Source organism: Vicia villosa, linkage group LG7, assembly GCF_029867415.1.
Source record: "Vicia villosa cultivar HV-30 ecotype Madison, WI linkage group LG7, Vvil1.0, whole genome shotgun sequence".
NCBI classification, from domain to species: domain Eukaryota; kingdom Viridiplantae; phylum Streptophyta; class Magnoliopsida; order Fabales; family Fabaceae; genus Vicia; species Vicia villosa.
In genome coordinates this window covers 94167376-94186871 of record NC_081186.1, presented here as the reverse complement: position 1 = coordinate 94186871, position 19496 = coordinate 94167376, and the positions used below count along the sequence as shown (strand labels likewise).

Below are 19496 nucleotides of genomic sequence, written 5' to 3'. Positions count from 1 at the left end.
AATATAGCTTAATAATTTTATATCATTATTGTTTAAACTAACAAGGTTTACTATAAATTATTACTAGTGTATATATATATATATATATATTGATTTACTTAAATAACTAAGAAATACATAAAATAAAATAATAAAAAACAATAAAATTACAAATATATAAAATTTTTGTTTGATATATATATATATATATATATATATATATATATATATATATATATATATATATATATATATTAATAATTTTTTTTTAGTGTTCTAGCCTTTTAAGGGAAATGTTTTAAAATTATATTCGTGGTCCTCGTGATCACAACCCAACATTCATCCCTACAAAAACCATCTCTTCACAAAACAAAAGGATGCTTTAAATATCAAAAGCTGAACAAAGTTACAAAATTATTCTTGAATAGTGTTTATCTTTTCTGACTTTTGAGACACTTTTTTCTTAGGCTGAAAAATAAAATAAAAAAGTCATAATTCATGATGTCAAAGTTTCCATCCCAATCTTAATATAATTCCTTAATACTTTATAAGTAAATGAAAAAGAGTATATTTAGTTTTCACTTATATTTAAATTATAATGTTGAATTTTTTATTTCTATTATGATGGTTTGGTGATGAAAATTGCAAAAACAAAAAATTATAAATGAATATTTATTTTATTTGTTTGTTTTGATTACTAAATTGTCCCACAAAATTTGGAGAATCCAATAAAAATATATCAATGTTTTTTCACCAAAAACAATGACAGAAAATATAGCTCATCTCTCAAGAAGCATCAATCCTTCAAGAGAACAATCAAATAACTAATTAATGGACTCGTTGGAACTTACTAGTTTATCCTACAAAAACACATTGTTTCTACTGACATGTTCATATGCTTCTTAAAGTTAGTAAACAATTTAAGATAAGAGAAGGGACAAAGACAAAAGAAGAGTTACTTCAATTATATGTCTTGTTTTTGTTTCACAAAGTTTTACTTATTAAAGATGTTTCGAACCGGACAAAATAATCTTAGGCTTTGTTTAATAAGGCATATTTTCGAGTTTATAGCTTATGTCTTATGTCTTATAAGCCCATATGATAATTTAAACCCGTTTGGTAACGGTCTTTTCATCACGAGCTTATAGCTTATTTTACTAGCTTATAGCTTATTTTCTAGACGCTATTTCAAATAGCGTTTTAGCTTATGTCTTATAGCTTATTACTTTTTCTTCTTTTTTTATCTTTATTATTTCAATTAAAATCCATTTTTAACCCTTATAATTTAATTTAATTTAAAATAAAATAATTATATATTAAATATCTTTTATGTCATTTTACATTTATAAGTTAATTGAACCGTTAATTTTACCAAACACTTCAATGAGCTTATAAGCTATCAGTCTCAACCATCCGCTATAAGCTATAAGTCATCAGTCATCAGCCATCAGTCATAAGCTATAAACTATCAGCTAGCTTATCAGTCAACCGCTATTTTTACCAAACAGACCCTTACATTCTTTGAAAATTGAATTTTAAGATAGTTTATATATTATATTTATACATCTCAATCTAACGAGATATTTTTTTAAATACCAAAGTTGTAAGTGTTTTTACACCAAAAACGAACAATATCTCGTAGTTGTAGTGACGCGGACTTAAGGTCGAACAACCTTGTAAATTGAATCATAAGATTTTTAACCCAAGTTTTACCCATTAGAGGTAATTATGTAAATTAGTCTAACTCTAAATTTGAATAATATTAAGAAATTATCATCTTTTTGCCGTCAATTAGAGATATAGGCACAATTAGTCGAATTCTGCAATTAAATATCTTTTTATTGGATATGTTGATAAGGTGATAATAACTATTAAAAATTCACATATACAACAGTTAAATTTTAAGTTTAATTTCGAAATAACATATCTATTCTAATAATATCGACATTTGTCAGTTGAACTTACATAAAATATCTTTTATTCTTTATATACGTTTTATATACCTTTTTATAATATGTACCTTCCTAATGAGAGTAGCTATCACAACATAAAGAGAGTGAGATAGGGTTTTAAAACTTGGTGGTACATTAAGAGAGAGCACAACAACAAAGCATATATTTTTTGAAGAAGCACTAACTCTTTGGCTTTAGTGATGGCTTTCACACTAGAGAGATGTGAAGATAACAACATGATTTTCACTATGGATTCTCAAAAAACAGTACCTGCTCCATTCTTAACAAAAACATACCAACTTGTTGATGATCCTCTCACTGACCATATTGTCTCTTGGAGTGAAGATGAATCTACATTTGTTGTTTGGAGACCTCCTGAGTTTGCTAGAGATCTTCTTCCCAATTTTTTCAAACACAACAACTTCTCAAGCTTTGTTAGGCAACTAAATACCTATGTAAGTATCTCTAACTTCTAACTTTTATCTTCTCTATCTTTTTTTATTATTCCTAGTTCAATTAATCGGAGAATAAGTAAAGTCTGATTAAAGATTGTTTTCGGCAGTAGCCGAACGAACTCCGATAAGTATGATTAAGAGTTTTGAGTAATGACAAACTTTCATCTAATTGAGTTATGTTTTTCTGTTTTTTTTTTTTGTTGACAAATTAAAGTAGGCCTTATCATGTCATTAAGAGTGGAGTTTGGAACTAATATTTTCTTTTGTTAGTGTAAAAAGTTAAGGTCTCACAAAGTTTTCAATTTTTTTCTTCACTATTTGAACCATAAGATTAACTTGTGAATTGATTACTCATCATTCTTGATTGTTTTCCTAGGTTACATTGCATTATTATTGTTGCATGATTTAGAATAAAATATTATATATTTAGTTCTTGTTTGGATAAACGATTTAATTAAATGCTTATAGTATAAGTGTTTATTATGTAAGTACTTATAATTGCTTAAGTGATAAATTATTTTTATGGTCTCTCAAATCATATCGCAAACTATGACATTAATACAGACACTAAATACGACACTCATACATAAAATTATCGAAAGTCGTTACATATTTCAGTGTACTCTAGGTTATCAAGCACTCACACAAGACACGGACGCTAAACATTACATTGATACGCCGATATAGAAAATAAATAAATTAAACATAAATAGATGTGTCGGTCGGTGTCAAACACCAAATATCATAGGTGTTGGAGTTATAGAGGCGCATGTAGGTGTCCGACATTAACATGCATGCGTCAGATACATTTCAGATACCGAATACATCTTCAATAGAAGCTCTTACACTTCTCTTCTTGTAGGGTTTCAAGAAGGTGGTTGCAGATAGATGGGAGTTTGCAAACGAATACTTCAAAAAAGGAGAAAAACATCTCCTATGCGAAATCCACAGAAGAAAAACATCTCAAAACTACCAACAACAATACTATGAACAATCACCACAAATCCTCCAACAAGATGAACTCATCTCTTGGATTGACAACACTCCATTACCACAACAATCTCCCAAACCAAACACCGATATCTTAACCGCGCTTTCCGAGGACAATCAAAGACTAAGAAGAAAGAACCTAATGCTATTATCAGAACTCACTCACATGAAGAATCTCTACAATGACATCATATATTTCATTCAAAACCATGTCACTCCCGCAACATCATTTGAACAAAGAACCAACAATAGTGCTGCCATATTGAAGCTTGTTGAATTGGATTCATCGGTATCGCAATTGAAAAATGATAATGATGTTGTTAAGGATTGTAATGGCTCTTATGTGAAGCTCTTTGGTGTTCCACTTTGTGGAAAAAAGAGATTGCATCCATGAAATGTTGGTTGATGAGAATAGTTAGTGTAATGTTTCAGAGCTAATTCATGATGATCATGTTAAGGTTTGTAATGGATTGCTTTGATTGGTTTTTGTTGAGATTTGAAGAGAGTTTTGTTTTCATGTATAGTTGAGGATGATATTTAGATTAGTTTGATTTTGTTGTTTCTATGAAATTTTTCATTAGTTTGATCAATATCTATTTCAATTAGAATAGAATTCAAATGAAACCTTTGCTTTACTACCTTGTCAAGGAGCTACTCAAGTTATCATCATATTTCTCTAGTCAACTTAACGCTCCATAGTCAACATTTTGATTCTCTGCATAGAAGACCATGTTGTTATCCTCCGATGAGTTTATCCTTTGATGACCAATCAATGAATGTTTTTAAAAGTATAATTTTTGAAGAATAACTGTGATGATTAACCTTTCAACACAATGAATTCGAATTAGAGAGACAAATATCAACCGTACAAAATTTATAAAGTTACAAGTTGTGGGCGACACATTGGTAATGTAGCGCTTTCAACACAATGAATTCAAATTAGAGACAAATATCAATCGTACAAAATTTATAATGTTACAAGTTGTGGACGACGCATTGATACATGTAGCGCCCGACAATTTATGTTGTGAGTACATGGTTAAAGAATTATCATGCGCTAATGGTACAAAGGACAAAATAGTTCTTATTCCATCTTATTCTACCGTTCAACTAAAAAAATAATCAAATCAGAGAAGCCTTATATATTTTCATATTCTCTCAAAATTATGTACCATAGTCAAATAGACATGCAACACTCTTTTGAGAATCAACTTTGAGAAAATAAAAGAACTTACGAGTGCAAACATTTATAAAAAAAAAAAAAGTACTCAAGAAGAAATAGAAAAACCACTCAAAGCATAAATTGGTTTTATTGAATTAATACATAATTTTTGCTGAAAGCTTAAACACTTGTATTTGTGCTTTAATTTTGTTTGCATCTCTGATGAATTATATTTGTAAGCATAAACAATTTAATTAAGGATTAAGTTGTAGCCAAATTATTTGACAAGACAAAGGTAATAAGTTTTAGTTAATTCTTTATAGTTAGAAATCTAAGGTATAAGTCAGTTTACTAGAAAACACCTTAGTCATCTTCATATATGTAGGTAGAATGTTGTGTTCAAGTTTGTAAATCTACAGCTATGTTTTGTTTTGGAGGGTGAAAATTGTATTTGCATAGACTAAAAATTGGTGTAAATGTTGAAACATAAATACTTAATAATATAAAAAAATACACAAAAAGAAAGAAAGAAATACCCAAAGTACATGCAAAACAATTGTCTGTGAGAATGAAGAACATAATTTTACCCTTAAATGTACAAGAAACTCTATACTATCAATAATCGCTTTCTCATTCTCACACCCTTAAACATCACAAATTCAGAATTTAAAGCAATGAAGCACGGACACGATACGAGTATCGGATACGATACGTATCCGATACGGCGATACGTTACTAATTGAATAATACAAGATACGATACGTTTAAGATACGCATATAAAGATTAAAATAAAATATTTAGTTAAATTATAGTCTAACAAAACTATTCTCATAATAGAACTTTCAATACATAACTATATTACTAAAAAAATATTAAATCTAAGATATTGATATAGTATAAATGTTGGAAAATGTTAGTCATATGAATAGCCACTAATAATAGCCACTAATGATCAATATTATTGGAATTGAAGACTTAGCATAGTTATTATTAATAGTTATTGCCTATTACTTTTATGATAACGTACAACTATGGCCTAATATGCCTAATAGGAAGTCCCAACTAATGATGAATAATGATGAATTTAATTAAATAAGATATTAAAAATTGATAAAAAAATTATTGGAATATAAATATTAGGAAAGAATTAAATAGGGAAATAAATAATGACTATTAAAAAATAAAAAAATAAATGAAGAGTCATTAAAAAATAAAATCTGCAAAAAAAATTGAAGATCACGTATCGGGACGTATCGGAAGCGTATCGCAGCCGTATCGGATTTTTTTTTATTTTTTAATTTAAAAAAAAATTCGGATACTCCTTCGATACGTATCGGCAGCGTATCGGAGCGTATCGGCGTATCGGAGCGTATCGGATACGATACGACCGGGATTTTGAAGTATCGGTGCTTCATAGATTTAAAGAGAAGAATTTGGTAAAACACATGAAAGTTGGGAAAGAGGAGAAAAAGGAAAAAACTCAAGTTCATCTTAGTGCATGTGCAAAGGTTTGAAGAAATTGTGGATTTAGCTTCAAGAATCAAGCTTGGTTTGATCATCATCATCTTCATCCCTCTTGGAAAATTGGGTTATGTAATCTCTAAGGTGAGTCCTTAGTTAGAACTTTGGGGGTTTTAGAAATTCTCAGAGTTTCATGATCTAGGGATGGTTTTATGGTTAATACTTGGAAGTCATGTTGTTTGTGTGAACAAATGCTTGATTGTAAGTTCATGGTTTTGATTGCATGTTTGATTTGTAGCCTTTCCCTAATGTGATTTTGATTCTTATGAATGTTCTGCTGTGATCATGAATTGATATGAAATTGCATGTTGGGAACCAAGGGTTTGAGTACTCTACTGGCATGTCTAATTGATGTTATTTCTATATTTGATTGCATGAATTCATGCTAGAATTAGGTTTGTGATGTTGTGGCATTGTTTCATGCTTGATCTGTACCCTTAACATGTTTGGATTGTGTGTTAATGTGGATTTTTGGGAATTCTTGGTGCAAACACGAGTTATGATCTAGTTTTCTCGCTTAGCCACGGATGGTTGGCTAAGCGAGCCTTCAAGAGTGGAAAAAACTGGGTTTTCTTGCTTTCTCACTTAGCCACGGATGGTTGGCTAAGTGAGCCTTCAAGAGTGAAAAGAATTGGGTTTTCTTGCTTTCTCGCTTAGCCATGGATGACTGGCTAAGTGAGAATTCGCTTTGACCTCGCTTAGGGAGGTTGCTGGTACATGAATTTTTAGTGGCACTAAATACAGTGTATCTAGAATTTTGTAAATCAAAATGAGACGCAGTCAGTTGCGTTCGAAAGCTAATTCCAAGATCTATCCTACAGTGGAATAATATTGTGCACATGTGTATTAGGCCTAATTAGTCAAACCCGATTATTATTGGTCCGAATATAGGTTTCATGCATTTTAAACTCTTGAATTGGTGATTGTTGCATTGAGAATGGAAGCCACCCCTAAATTAATCATTATAGTCCTAATAGATTTTTTTCTTCATTAAAAATTTCTTTTAATTCAGAAAAATGACTTATTTTTCATCTGTGTTATGTAATTACAATTTATAATTATTATTTTCTTCCTATTTTTCTTTAGGAATAAAAGGCATTTATGTGAGTGTTTTCCTATGGAAAAAATATAACTATGAAGTTAACTAATGAGGTGGTAATGTTACAACTTATAAGTTCTTTTACTTTTGTAGTATCTTTATTTGTTTGTGATGTTATTGTATCTTAAAGTCAGTGTCTCTTATGTTTTGATGTTCATAATAAAATAGTTATACCTAACACAGTATCAAAAGTAGTAGTGAAAACCCATGCAACGCACGAGGAGAAAATTGTTGAAAGAACTTTAGTTGCTAATAATTTATGATTTATTGTCTATAAATATTGGGCAGTAGCAACGTTTAATAGTGATTTAGGGTATTGTATTAGGCATACATCAATGTTGTGTAATAAACGCCTTTGTACGTCATCAAAATTTCTTCATTAGTAATGCGTCCGAAGTATGTTTTTTCTTAGAGTCCATTCATAATATCATAACCAATAAACATAAGAATTTCTGTTCAGATATCTCCATGTGCTTGGTACATTGGTGTTTTTAATGGCTTTGGAGATGCAAGAACACAATCAAGCAAGGATGATATGGTTAATTATCCAAGTATCACTTTTAGAACTTATTCTTCATTTTGCTTATTCAATCTCTTTGCAAACTTCTCTACTTCTGCAGATTATTCGAGGTCATGGTTGTACTCCTTTAGTGCCAATATAAGTGTGGAAGCTTAGTGTTTTTAACATGAATTGTAATAGAAGTTTTTAATCCTTACAGGATTTTTGTAAGCAATGCTTTTGAAAAGGATCAACAATGATGTAAATGTAGTCTAATTATAAAATTTGGAAATGTATTTGTGTTTGGCATGATTAGCAATCTAGACCCTATTACAACTAGAATGAGCTTCATGATTTGTTGCATTATTTATTTGAGTTAATTATATAAACCACTTAATATAGTCATGCTTCATTCAAATTTATTTAATTAGTTTCATCTTTCAATTATGCATGGAAGTGATTGTACTAACATAAACCATTTGTTCAAATAATTATTACTTCATTGATGTAAAAAGATTTATATTATGGATATTTTTTTATATAATTTGTAGGTTGAAAAAATCAATAAAATAAATTTCTTTATTTTAACAGGAAGAGGATCAGGTACTAATCATTTTTTCATATATATTTACTTATTTAATTTATTGCCATGCACTTTTACTAATGATGATGGTAGCCATAGCACATTTCTTTTCATGAAAATGTGGAAATTGGAAAGACATGTTGAGATGGTGCACTATGTTACCAATAAGAGAGAGTTGTTTTAACTTATTCTATTGCCACCATTTTATATGGGAAGCCTTGAAATCCTATATGTTGTTAATGACACATGATTTTAAAATTTACATTTTTTATTGAAAAATAATGGATAAATGTGTATGATAATAAATAATTATTGAGCAATAATCTCTACAGTGATCACATAAAATTAAAGTTTTTAATAATAATTAGATTTTTTCTTTACCCACCTCCCTATGGGGGGTCACCCCCAGCGAAAAACCCAAACTACCCCTGCTTCGGAAATGAACTTCCGAAGCGCTTTTTTTTTTAAAAAAATTTCCTTTATTCGGAAGTTCATCTCCGAAAACACCTCATGGGGGGTGCGTTCGGAGATGAACATCCGAAAACACCTCATGGGGGGTGAATTCGGAAGCTCATTTCCGAATTATGCTGTGTTTTTTTTTTTATGTTTTTTCTTAAACAGTCTCGCATTTTAATTAAACGCAAACGCCAAATAAAATATGCGACATATAATTTGGTTGCCATTTTTTTTCAATCACATCCGAATCATTTTCCATCTTTACTCTTTTTCTATACTCACACATTTTATTTCTGTTCTCTTTGAGTTCGGCCCTGATCTTCATCGAGAGCCTTACTGCCGAAGTTACGAATTGGGAAGGAAAATTCAAGTTCGTGCTAATCATTTTCAGTTACGGTCAATTGGGAAGATAAAAGTGGTGTAGATCCTTATCAGCCACTCGCAACTGAATATGATTAGCACAAACTTGAATTTCCCTGTCTGATTCGTGCTGGTTGGTTGCCATTTTTTTTCAATCACATCCGAATCATTCTCCATCTTTACTCTTTTTCTATACTCACACATTTTATTTCTGTTCTCTTTGAGTTCGGCTCTGATCTTCATCGAGAGCCTTACTGCCGAAGTTACGAATTGGGAAGGAAAATTCAAGTTCGTGCTAATCATTTTCAGTTACGGTCAATTGGGAAGATAAAAGTGGTGTAGATCCTTATCAGCCACTCGCAACTGAATATGATTAGCACAAACTTGAATTTCCCTATCTGATTCGTGCTGGTTGGTTGCCTGACATGTTCCTGTAAACAATTGAAATCGATTAATATGCGAGACAAAATAAAAAACAAAAAAATTTGAACTTCTGATACAATTCGGAAGTTCATTTCCGAAAACTGGGATGGAGGTGTTTTCGGAAATGAACTTCCGAAACACCCCTTCGCAGAACTTCTCTGCAGCCTCCAATGGCAGACCCCTAAACCAAACATCAAACTTATTTATACACATTCTAAACATCCTAAATATCAGTATAAACCTAACCTAATACAATTTTTGCTATTTGTAAACACCCTAATATACATTTTAATCATAGATCTAAAAATCAAAATGCTTACCAATTGAATGGATTGGAGGACTTTTGAATGTAATAGAGCAAGTAGATGGAGGCTTTGAGGTAGCTTGGAACTGGTTTGCACACAAATCTCTTGGGGTGTGAGTTTGGAAGAAGTTTAGGGTAAATGATTTGGGGGAGGGGGCTGTTTTGCTTAATCTGAAAAACGCAGAATATTTCGGAAATGAACTTCCGAAATGGTGTTTTTGGAAGTGTATTTCCGAAATAAGTCAAATTTTAAAAAAAGACGCTTTCGGAGATGCATCTCCGAAAACACCTTTTCCTTGCATTTCGGAAGTTCATTTCCGAAGTCAGGGGTATTCTGGGTTTTTCACCAGAGGTGAGCTAGAAGGTTGGGAGGTGGCCAAAGAATTTTTCTAATAATTAAAGAAAATTTAATGATGAAAAATCAATTAATTTTCATTGTCAAAATAATTTGTTGTTATTAACAGAAAACATACATAAAATTACTCTTAATTTGCATTTGGATACAATTATACGAAATTATTTAATCCGTGTGGACGGATCTTAACTAGTTCCTTTTAAAAAACAAGCTTTTTATTAAGGCCTTTTGATAATTAAGGTAATATATTATTTTAAATTTGAAATGATTAATATACTTTAGTTAAGTTTTTAAATAGCGGATTTAATTATGTTCTTTTCAATAGATTATTTTTTTTCTAATTAAAAAGATGGTTTTACATTTGTTTGATAAATTATTTTTTGAAAACTAGTAGAGTTAAATTGAAGAAGAGTTAACATAATTCTATTTATTTATTCTAATAAATGGTTATTTTTCTGTAAAAAAAAACAACTCGTTGATTTTCTCCCTGTTGTTTAGTGCCCCTTTATTTAGTCTCTAAATGAATGCCACATAAGATTTTTTTTTTTTTGAATTAGAGATCTTTTTATTATTGATAAAAAAAGTAGTAATGCTAAATAGTATAAGATTCAATTTTAAAAAATAAAAAATAAATATTTGTTTTAATATAATTGGTGGGTTAATAAATTAACTCCTATTTATACCGGATTATAAGGGTGGCGGTATTATAAAAAAAATTTAGAGTCATGTTAATGTTAACGAGTGTTTTAAGATATTCTTTAAGCATTTCATGTAAATAAAACATTTTTTAGATAAATTATTTATTTTAATTTCTAATATATTGAATATAAATATTATTTACCTTTTTAAGTTCTTAATAAGTGTTCGTGCTTCTGAGACACTTGTTAATATTTTTCAATTTTTTATAATAATTTGTTTCGAGAAAATATAAGAAAAAAAAATAAATAGGAGAGAGAATGTTCACCTATTTTACTTCTATTTTGTTTACAGGTAAAAAAAAAAAAGTTTAAGCATTTTTCTTAATAATAGTTGTAGTTTTATTTGACTCCTTTGTTTTTTAATAGAGATCTTTTTATTATTAATAATAATTTTTATTTATGTAACTTTTTGAATTAACTTGATTAATATATTTTTTTAAAACTTCTAGAAGATATTTTATTTAATATTTCATTTTATTATATATAATTATTATTTATATTTTTTTCTTAAAGATTCTAGAAGTCATATAATATGATTTTTTTATATTTAATTATTATTTTTCTTTTCTTTTTTATAGATTTCTATGAGTCATATTATTCAATGTATTTAATTTTTATTTTAAGTTTTTTTGTGTAAAAAATCTAGATTTTTTTATATTCAATGTATTTTAAGTTTTTTCTTTTCTTTTTTCTTTTCTTTTTTATAGATTTCTATGAGTCATATTATTCAATGTATTTAATTTTTATATTTAATTTTTATTTTAAGATTTTTATTCAATGTATTTAATTTTATTTTAATTTTAATGTTTAATGCATAACCATTAAACTCTTTTTTAATTTATTAATTTATTAGTTTTTTGAGGTTGTTTGAAAAATCTCCATTTATATATTATTTTATATAAATAAAAATGAGTGTAAATGTTCTATTATTTGACAAAACATTTAATTGCTATATTATGTAACTTTTTGAGCTAACATGATAAATATTTTTTAAAAACTTCTAGAAGATATATTTTTTAATATTTAGTTTTATTATATTTAATTATTATTTATATATTTTTTAGATATTTCTAGATGTCATATTGTATAATTTTTTTTATTTAATTATTATTTGTATTTATTTATAGATTTCTAGAAGACATATTATATAATATAATTAATTTTTATTTTTGTGTAAGATTTCTAGAAAGCATATTATGTAATTCATTTTAATTTTTAATTTTTTAATTAACTATTTTAGCAGTTTTTTGAGGTTGTTTGAAAAATCTCCATTTATATATTATTTTATTTAAATAAAAATGAGTGTAATGTTTTTTATTTGAAAAAAAAATTAATTTATATATTATGTAATTTTTTGAACTAATTTGAATAATATTTATTTTAAATTTTCTAGAAGATAATTTTTTGAACTAATTTGAATATTATTTTATAATTTGAATATATTATATATATTATTTAATTTTTAAGATAATTTTTTTCTAAGAGATTTCTAGAAGTCATATTATATATATATATATATATATATATTTTTTTTAATTACTAGTTATAAATTCTTTTTTATAGATTTCTAGAAGACATATTATATAATGTATATCATTCTTATTTTAAGTTTTTATTTCTGTGTAAGATTTCTAAAAGGCATATTATGTAATTCATTTTAATTTTTAATTTTTTAATTTAATATTTTAGCATTTTGGTTTTGAGGTTTTTTGAAAATTTTCCATTTAGATATTGTTTTATATAAATAATAATCGAGTGGAGATATATTGACATTATGAGTATATTTAAAATAAATGAATTACAACATTTATAATGAATTTTATTAGTCCAAATGTTGGTTAAGATCATAACCATAATATATTAATGATCACACATAAATTTTATATAAATCAAACATTTGTAATTATGTAAATTAATCATCGTTATTTAGGTCTTCAAGAGTCAAGACTCAACTCAATCATGTAACTCATCCAAACTTGAATATAATGGTTCGCATTTAATCTAGTTTTAAAAAAATTAATAATAGTAATAAACATAGATAAATCAGAGCATAAGATATAGACACATTGAAAATCTAGACGAGTTCAGATTACCCGGCTCAAGTCACATATGTCCCATTCCAAATGAATTTGATCATAAATAGTATTATTTTTATTTTAGAATATAGGATGCAAACAATTAATTTACTTCTAAGAAAAGTGTTTTCATTATTCTTGATTTGGTTGCAAGAAAATGTTTTTGTTTGATAATTATTTGTTGATTAATTAATAAGACAATGAATCTTTACAAATATGTGTTGATATTTTAAGATAACCAGTTTCTTTTTCAGCTGTATGTGAATGATAGATCTAAAAGTTATGTTATTTTGGGCTTATGATTCATAAATATTGTCGATTAATTAATTTTCAAAACAAAGTGTTCATGTAATCGTGATTTGAAATAGGACAAATCAGTTTTGTCTTTGTATTGTATCTTCCTTATTAGATCTATATATCATCGTGTTTGATTAGTGTACTTGTTAAGAAGTTCAATGAGGGTAGTTCGGGATTTGGAGGATTGTCTGTGGTGTTTAGGATAGTTGACGGTGTATATAGTTAGCTTACACAGAGTAATGAGAAGCTCTATATATCTATTTTCTAGATGAACGATTTGATTCTCCTTAAGATTGAGGTATTTATAGAGATTCCTTTGACTTGGGTCAAAGAACTAGAGAATGACATATTCTTGCTCCATGACCAAGAAACATGGAAATAGCGGGGTTCAACCTTCTTTGAATTATGAGGGGAAGGTTTCCTTTATTTAACAGTTGTGGGGATATGTCATCCCCTGTGCTTACTAAGTAAATGGACAATGGAAATTGACTTGGGCAATTCAAAATCAAATGGATGGTATGTCACTCATATTTAGGAAGCCTCGTTACGTATTGGGCGATCTTCCTTCCTCATGTTGAGTACCCGCCCAGAGTCGAGGCAATGGGCTTGCATCTTGCTTTCCTAAGCCTTTCTTCTTATGATCCAATGAAATTATCCCAATAAACAGTATGTGGAACCATGTTTTTCAGGCTTAGAGATCAAGGAAGCTCTATTGAAGATGAACATGCTTTAGATGATGACAACTAGTCTTTAAGGATAACACTAAGTCAAGTATAAAGTTGCTAATGAAGCAAGTAGAAAAATAGGGTTTGACAAGCTTTGATCTTTTGATGATGGCACCTAAATAGAATACAACTTAAGCCTCGTCTCAAAGTAAAACTCAACCAAGTGCCTACAAGATTGAAGAATCTGACAAGATTTGAAGTGTGTGAAAGTTCGCCTTGACGCATCTAAGTGAATAATATGGTAAAAGCATAAGGTCTTTCTCATAAAATTATACGGAAAATGATCGGCCACCGATTTCACCTTGTTCCTATGTTCGAATCAATGGAAAAGCACTTCATTCGGTGGTATTTTAAATCGTTTTAGTCTTGTTCTTGATTAGTTTTGTTTATCTTTGTATTTGAATATGGTGTGTTATCTTTTCTAGTTTTTGTTGGTTTTCTATTGCTTTTGATCTTGTATTGGTGGTGTTTAAGTTTTGCAGGAACAGGGCACGATTCGAGTCAAGAAAAAGTAGTTTTTGGTGAGACAGAGCTGTGACACGGCCGCCCGTGTCATGTGACACGGCCGTGTCACACTTGCTGGAGGATAATGTTTCAAAATGCTAAGGGCCAATAAGTCAGAGGTCTGACACGGCCACCCGTGTCCCATGACACGGCCGTGTCAGACGTGCGCGCAGAAAAAGTTTTGTTTTCAACTCTTGGAATCAGTCACTTAAGGAAGGGCATTATGGACTTTTGGAGGAGAATAATTGCTGAGAGATATTTAGTCACTATTTTTACGCTTTCTATTAATTTGTTATCATTTATCGTTATTTCTAAACAGTGACTAAATATCTCTCAGCAATTATTCTCCTCCGAAAAGTCCATAATGCCCTTCCTTAAGTGACTGATTCCAAGAGTTGAAAACAAAACTTTTTCTGCGCGCACGTCTGACACGGCCGTGTCATGGGACACGGGTGGCCGTGTCAGATCTCTGACTTATTGGCCCTTAGCATTTTGAAACATTATCCTCCAACAAGTGTGACACGGCCGTGTCACATGACACGGGTGGCCGTGTCACAGCTCTGTCTCACCAAAAACTACTTTTTCTTGACTCGAATCATGCCCTGTTCCTGCAAAACTTAAACACTACCAATACAAGATCAAAAGCAATAGAAAACCAACAAAAACTAGAAAAGATAACACACCAAATTCAAATACAAAGATAAACAAAACTAATCAAGAACAAGACTAAAACGACTTAAAATACCACCAAATGAAGTGCTTTTCCATTGATTCGAACATAGGAACAAGGTGAAATCGGTGGCCGATCAGAAAATCACACACACATACACACACTAAAACACGTTTTTAAATTTATTGTTCTCAAGAAAATATTTCTGAAAATGTCATGAAGTTGTGCCACATAATTTAGGAGCAGTTAAAAAGTTAAAAAGGTTTTGGGAAATTTTTTATTCTTATCAATCAATTGGCACTTCACCCAATTGATTGAGTTAGTGCAAAAATGTGCCTAAGCACATTGACCTCACGACATTAAGACCGAAACGAGATACGAATGAGGGTAATAGGAGGTAGTATCATATGTTGAGTATAGGAGCATATTACCGATCAATGATTATGCATAATAGATGCATAATGATGAAATTTACCCCCAACAAGCATTCTTCCTATTAACACCAAAATCAATAACTTTATTTTATGTCATTTACTTTTTTGTATCACAACAACCACACAACCTTTTCCTACTTATAATAATAAAACATTCCTAAAATGTCTTTATAACCATCAGTTTTTGTGGATATGATAATTGTAAAACTTACTTTTGCTGTAGATGCAACACAATGTTATGCTTTTTGTAGTATATAGCGTGTCTAATAGTGTATTCATCTATAATATAATCTTCTAATTTTGTATATATCTTTCTTTAGTTCATAATTTGTGTAATTTTCTCTAGATTATTTTGCTATATATTGTTGGTGCAATAATCAGGGGAGGGTCGAGCGAGGATCATTCTTATTTTGTGGGACTTTCCTTTGAGCAACACATCTTTGTGGGAGACACGTCACTTGTCCACCTAAAACATTAAGGTAATAGGTGAGTGGATTCTCCCACTTATAAATGCTCAACTCACCACATTCCTATCCAATGTGGGACTATTTCCTCACTTACGCACACTTGCATTATTATTCTAACACTCCCCCTTAAGTGTGAGTCCACAATGCTCCCCCTCACACTTGTACCGCCGTTGACACCTTGCAACGGGACACCATTTCTTGAGCATTTCGATACAAGTAAGTCAGTCCCTTTCTCGAAACCAAAGCTCATGATACCATTTGCATTATTATTCTCACACACACACACACACACACACACACACACACACACTCACACACACACACACACACACACACATATATTTGATATAGTCAAAAGGGGAGAACTTGTAATGTGTCTATTGTATCAATTTATGTTGTTTTATACAAATTTGGTATGGAGCAGGTTTTCAGGGGGTACAAAGGAAATCATTGACCACGTTTTATTTAGTACTCAAGTCGACAATGTAACGCCCCGAATTTAATTAATTATTTAATTAAATTAAATCAAGGATTTATTCGTTGGAATTAGTCGAGGTTGGGATTTATCAGTCTTATTCTAAAGGCGTAATTGGATTAATATGTTGATTTGAGCAGTTAAGTTTATGGTCGGATTAGTCGGAGAAATACAATCGCGAGTTGATATTAACTAAGTTAAGGAGAAATTGTAGTTGGGGAATATTATTGGGAATAATATTCGTTAGGTTATGTGATTATTCAATTATGTGTGTTATTTGACTTAATTGAGTAATTAGAAGAATATTATGAATTCGGCCAAAGTGGAAGAAATATAATACAATGAGATTGGATTGTGGGTTAAGCCCAATTAAGAAAAGAAAGATAGTAAGAGAGTTAGGGTTTTAGAGACATAACTCTCATTTTCTGAAAGAAGAGAAAGAAGAGAAAGAAGGGAAGAAAGAGGAAAACTATGGCATGAAAAGGAAGTACTCCATTGAAGAAGGTGAAGCTTTTGCTAAGGTAAGGGTGGGGTTCTTACTCTCTAAGGGTTGGCATGATGATGTTTATGGTGGGTTAGATTGTATGTTATTCTCCATGGATGTGTAAGTTTGAAATTGTTAGGTTTTGAGTGAAATCAATTGGGTTTTTGTGAATTGTTGTGTTGAATGATGTTATAATGATTGCCCATGAGTAGTAACATGCTAGGTATCACTAATATGTGCTGGATTTGGTCTGGAATGAGATTTTGGGTGATTTTTGATTGGAACCCGTAACTGTTAGCTGAACTGAGATTCTGATTTTTGTTCAGTTCGCCCCGCGAACTGAGTTCGTCCCGCGAACATGGATGGCACTGTGAACTGTAGGAAGATTTGGGAAAATTTCTGTTATCGCGCCGCGAACATGGATGGCCCCGCGAATAGAAGGCAGATTTGGAAAAATTCAAATATGTATAACTTTTGATCCGTAACTCCGTTTTATGCGCTGTTCGAAGCGTTGGAAAGCTAACACAATTAAATATACCATGATGCAATAAAATCATTCATAGAATTTAGTCTTCTATTATGTTTATTAGGATTAAGTGATGAACTATGTTGTGTTAACATATGAAGTATGCTCTTTACGATGAATCGACATAACCATGTTGTGGTATAACTTGATGTATGTTTTTCTTATGACGATACAATGCTATTGAGATGATGATATGTACCTTCCCTATGATGAGATAATGATGTATTGTGATGAAATAATAAACGAATATGCTTTTAATTTAGAAGTTGAACTAATCATGTTATATCGTTACTTGAATTATGTAATGTGATGTTTGTTGTAACATGATGAATTGTTGTTGTTGTTGTTGTTGTTGTAACATGATGAATTTGTTGATGTTTTTTGTTAACTTGATGGATTCGTTGTTGTTGTGGTAACATGATGAATTGTTGTCGTTGTCACTAGTATGTGGAAATTGTTGTTGTTGTCGTAGACCCTATGGTCAATGTTGATAAGTCGTATTGTGAAGTGAATTATTGTTGTATGATGATGCAACATGGTGACGTGATTGTGAAGTGATGCATTCTTATGAATGATGATGATTTTGTTGTTGAAGTTCGACATTATATTGATAATGTTCGATGGTGATTTAGACGATATTGTGACGTATTGTTTATGTGGTATTTGTGGATGTGCATCATTAAGTCGCATCCATTGCATAATGCATGCCTGAAACTTATGTCAAACACGATGGCCAGAAAAATATGGCAAACATGACGCCCTTAATGGCAAATAGAGACGATGTGCCCAATGGAAAATTTTGAGACGATGGGAGTTTTACTCCAAATGGTACCACATGCATTTGCATAAGTTTGAGTCACATTCGAGTCGCATTTGAATTGCATTTGAATTGTGTTTGTATTGTTGAGATGATGAGATGTTTGTTGTGACGTGATGATGAGATGTTTGTCGTGATGTGTTGGAATCTTACTTGTGAATTGCATATATTGTCATGGTTAATTGTTGCCATTTCATAAGTTGATCATGTGATTTGAATTGTTGAGACGATGATATGTTGTTGTGACGTAATGATAGTATAATTGTGAATTCGAATATGTTGTCTTAATTGATTAATGACATTATTGTAGTTTTGAAAGTCGTATTATATTGATAAGTTGTTTTGCGATGAAAATTGTTGTAAGATGTTATGTGATGCGAAGTGGTGAAATTATGTATGATCTATATCTCCTATATTATTTATCATGAATTCCCTTATATTGTAAGATATCTCACCCCTTTGCTAGTATTTCCCCTACCATGGGAAATGGGCAGGTATTCAAGATTAGCTGTGGATGTTCGAGTTTACTTATGTGAAGTCTTTAAGTTGCTTTATGGCAAGTCGAGTTGGTGTCCATTGCTTTGATACGTAGCACTCGGGGGGATTAGTCGTTATTGTTTGATTGTTGTATTTTTAAGTTGAATTGAAAGATGTTCATAAGTTGGAAGTTGTGAATGAAGTTATATTTCCGAATGCCATGTATCATTATTAAACGCAATATAAGTATGTTTGTTTGGTTAAGTCGAAATGTGACATCCCATCTTTGATGAAGATTTTTTTAAATGCACTCTGATTTTCGCTTATATTTGCGGGGTAGAATTGGGGTGTTACAAACACAATTCCAATGCAAGTTTGCGAATTCCCATGCATCGAAATGGGGATAGACTGAAGTTTCTTTGCCCTCTAAGGATTTTAGTTTTGCTGCTTGTCTAGTTTTCTATATTATCGTTTATAGCTTTTTGTTATTGCATCTCTTTTATGTTAGGTTTGCACATATATTTCAAATTAAGTGCAATGCATTCAATGGTGCTTTGAATTAAATTGTGTTTTACATGCAGTAAATTGAACCTTTAGATAAAAGTTGTTGCAAGTGGTTCAAGTCAAATTATTCAATTATTTGGGTCAAGAAATGAGTGAATGAATGGCCATATCATACTAGTTATAGAATCTATATTAAATTCCAAA

The 19496-nt window shown here is 30.3% G+C and overlaps 1 protein-coding gene across 1 annotated transcript; it reads left to right on the top strand.

Annotated features, from left to right (window-relative positions):
• The first annotated feature begins 2020 nt into the window (after window positions 1–2020).
• Window positions 2021–3966, top strand: LOC131617854 (heat stress transcription factor B-4b-like). The gene is made up of 2 exons (XM_058889116.1): window positions 2021–2386; window positions 3249–3966. The coding sequence occupies exons 1-2, from the start codon at window positions 2132–2134 to the stop codon at window positions 3768–3770; spliced, it is 777 nt and encodes a 258-aa protein (XP_058745099.1). The 5' UTR covers window positions 2021–2131; the 3' UTR covers window positions 3771–3966.
• The last annotated feature ends 15530 nt before the right edge of the window (window positions 3967–19496 follow it).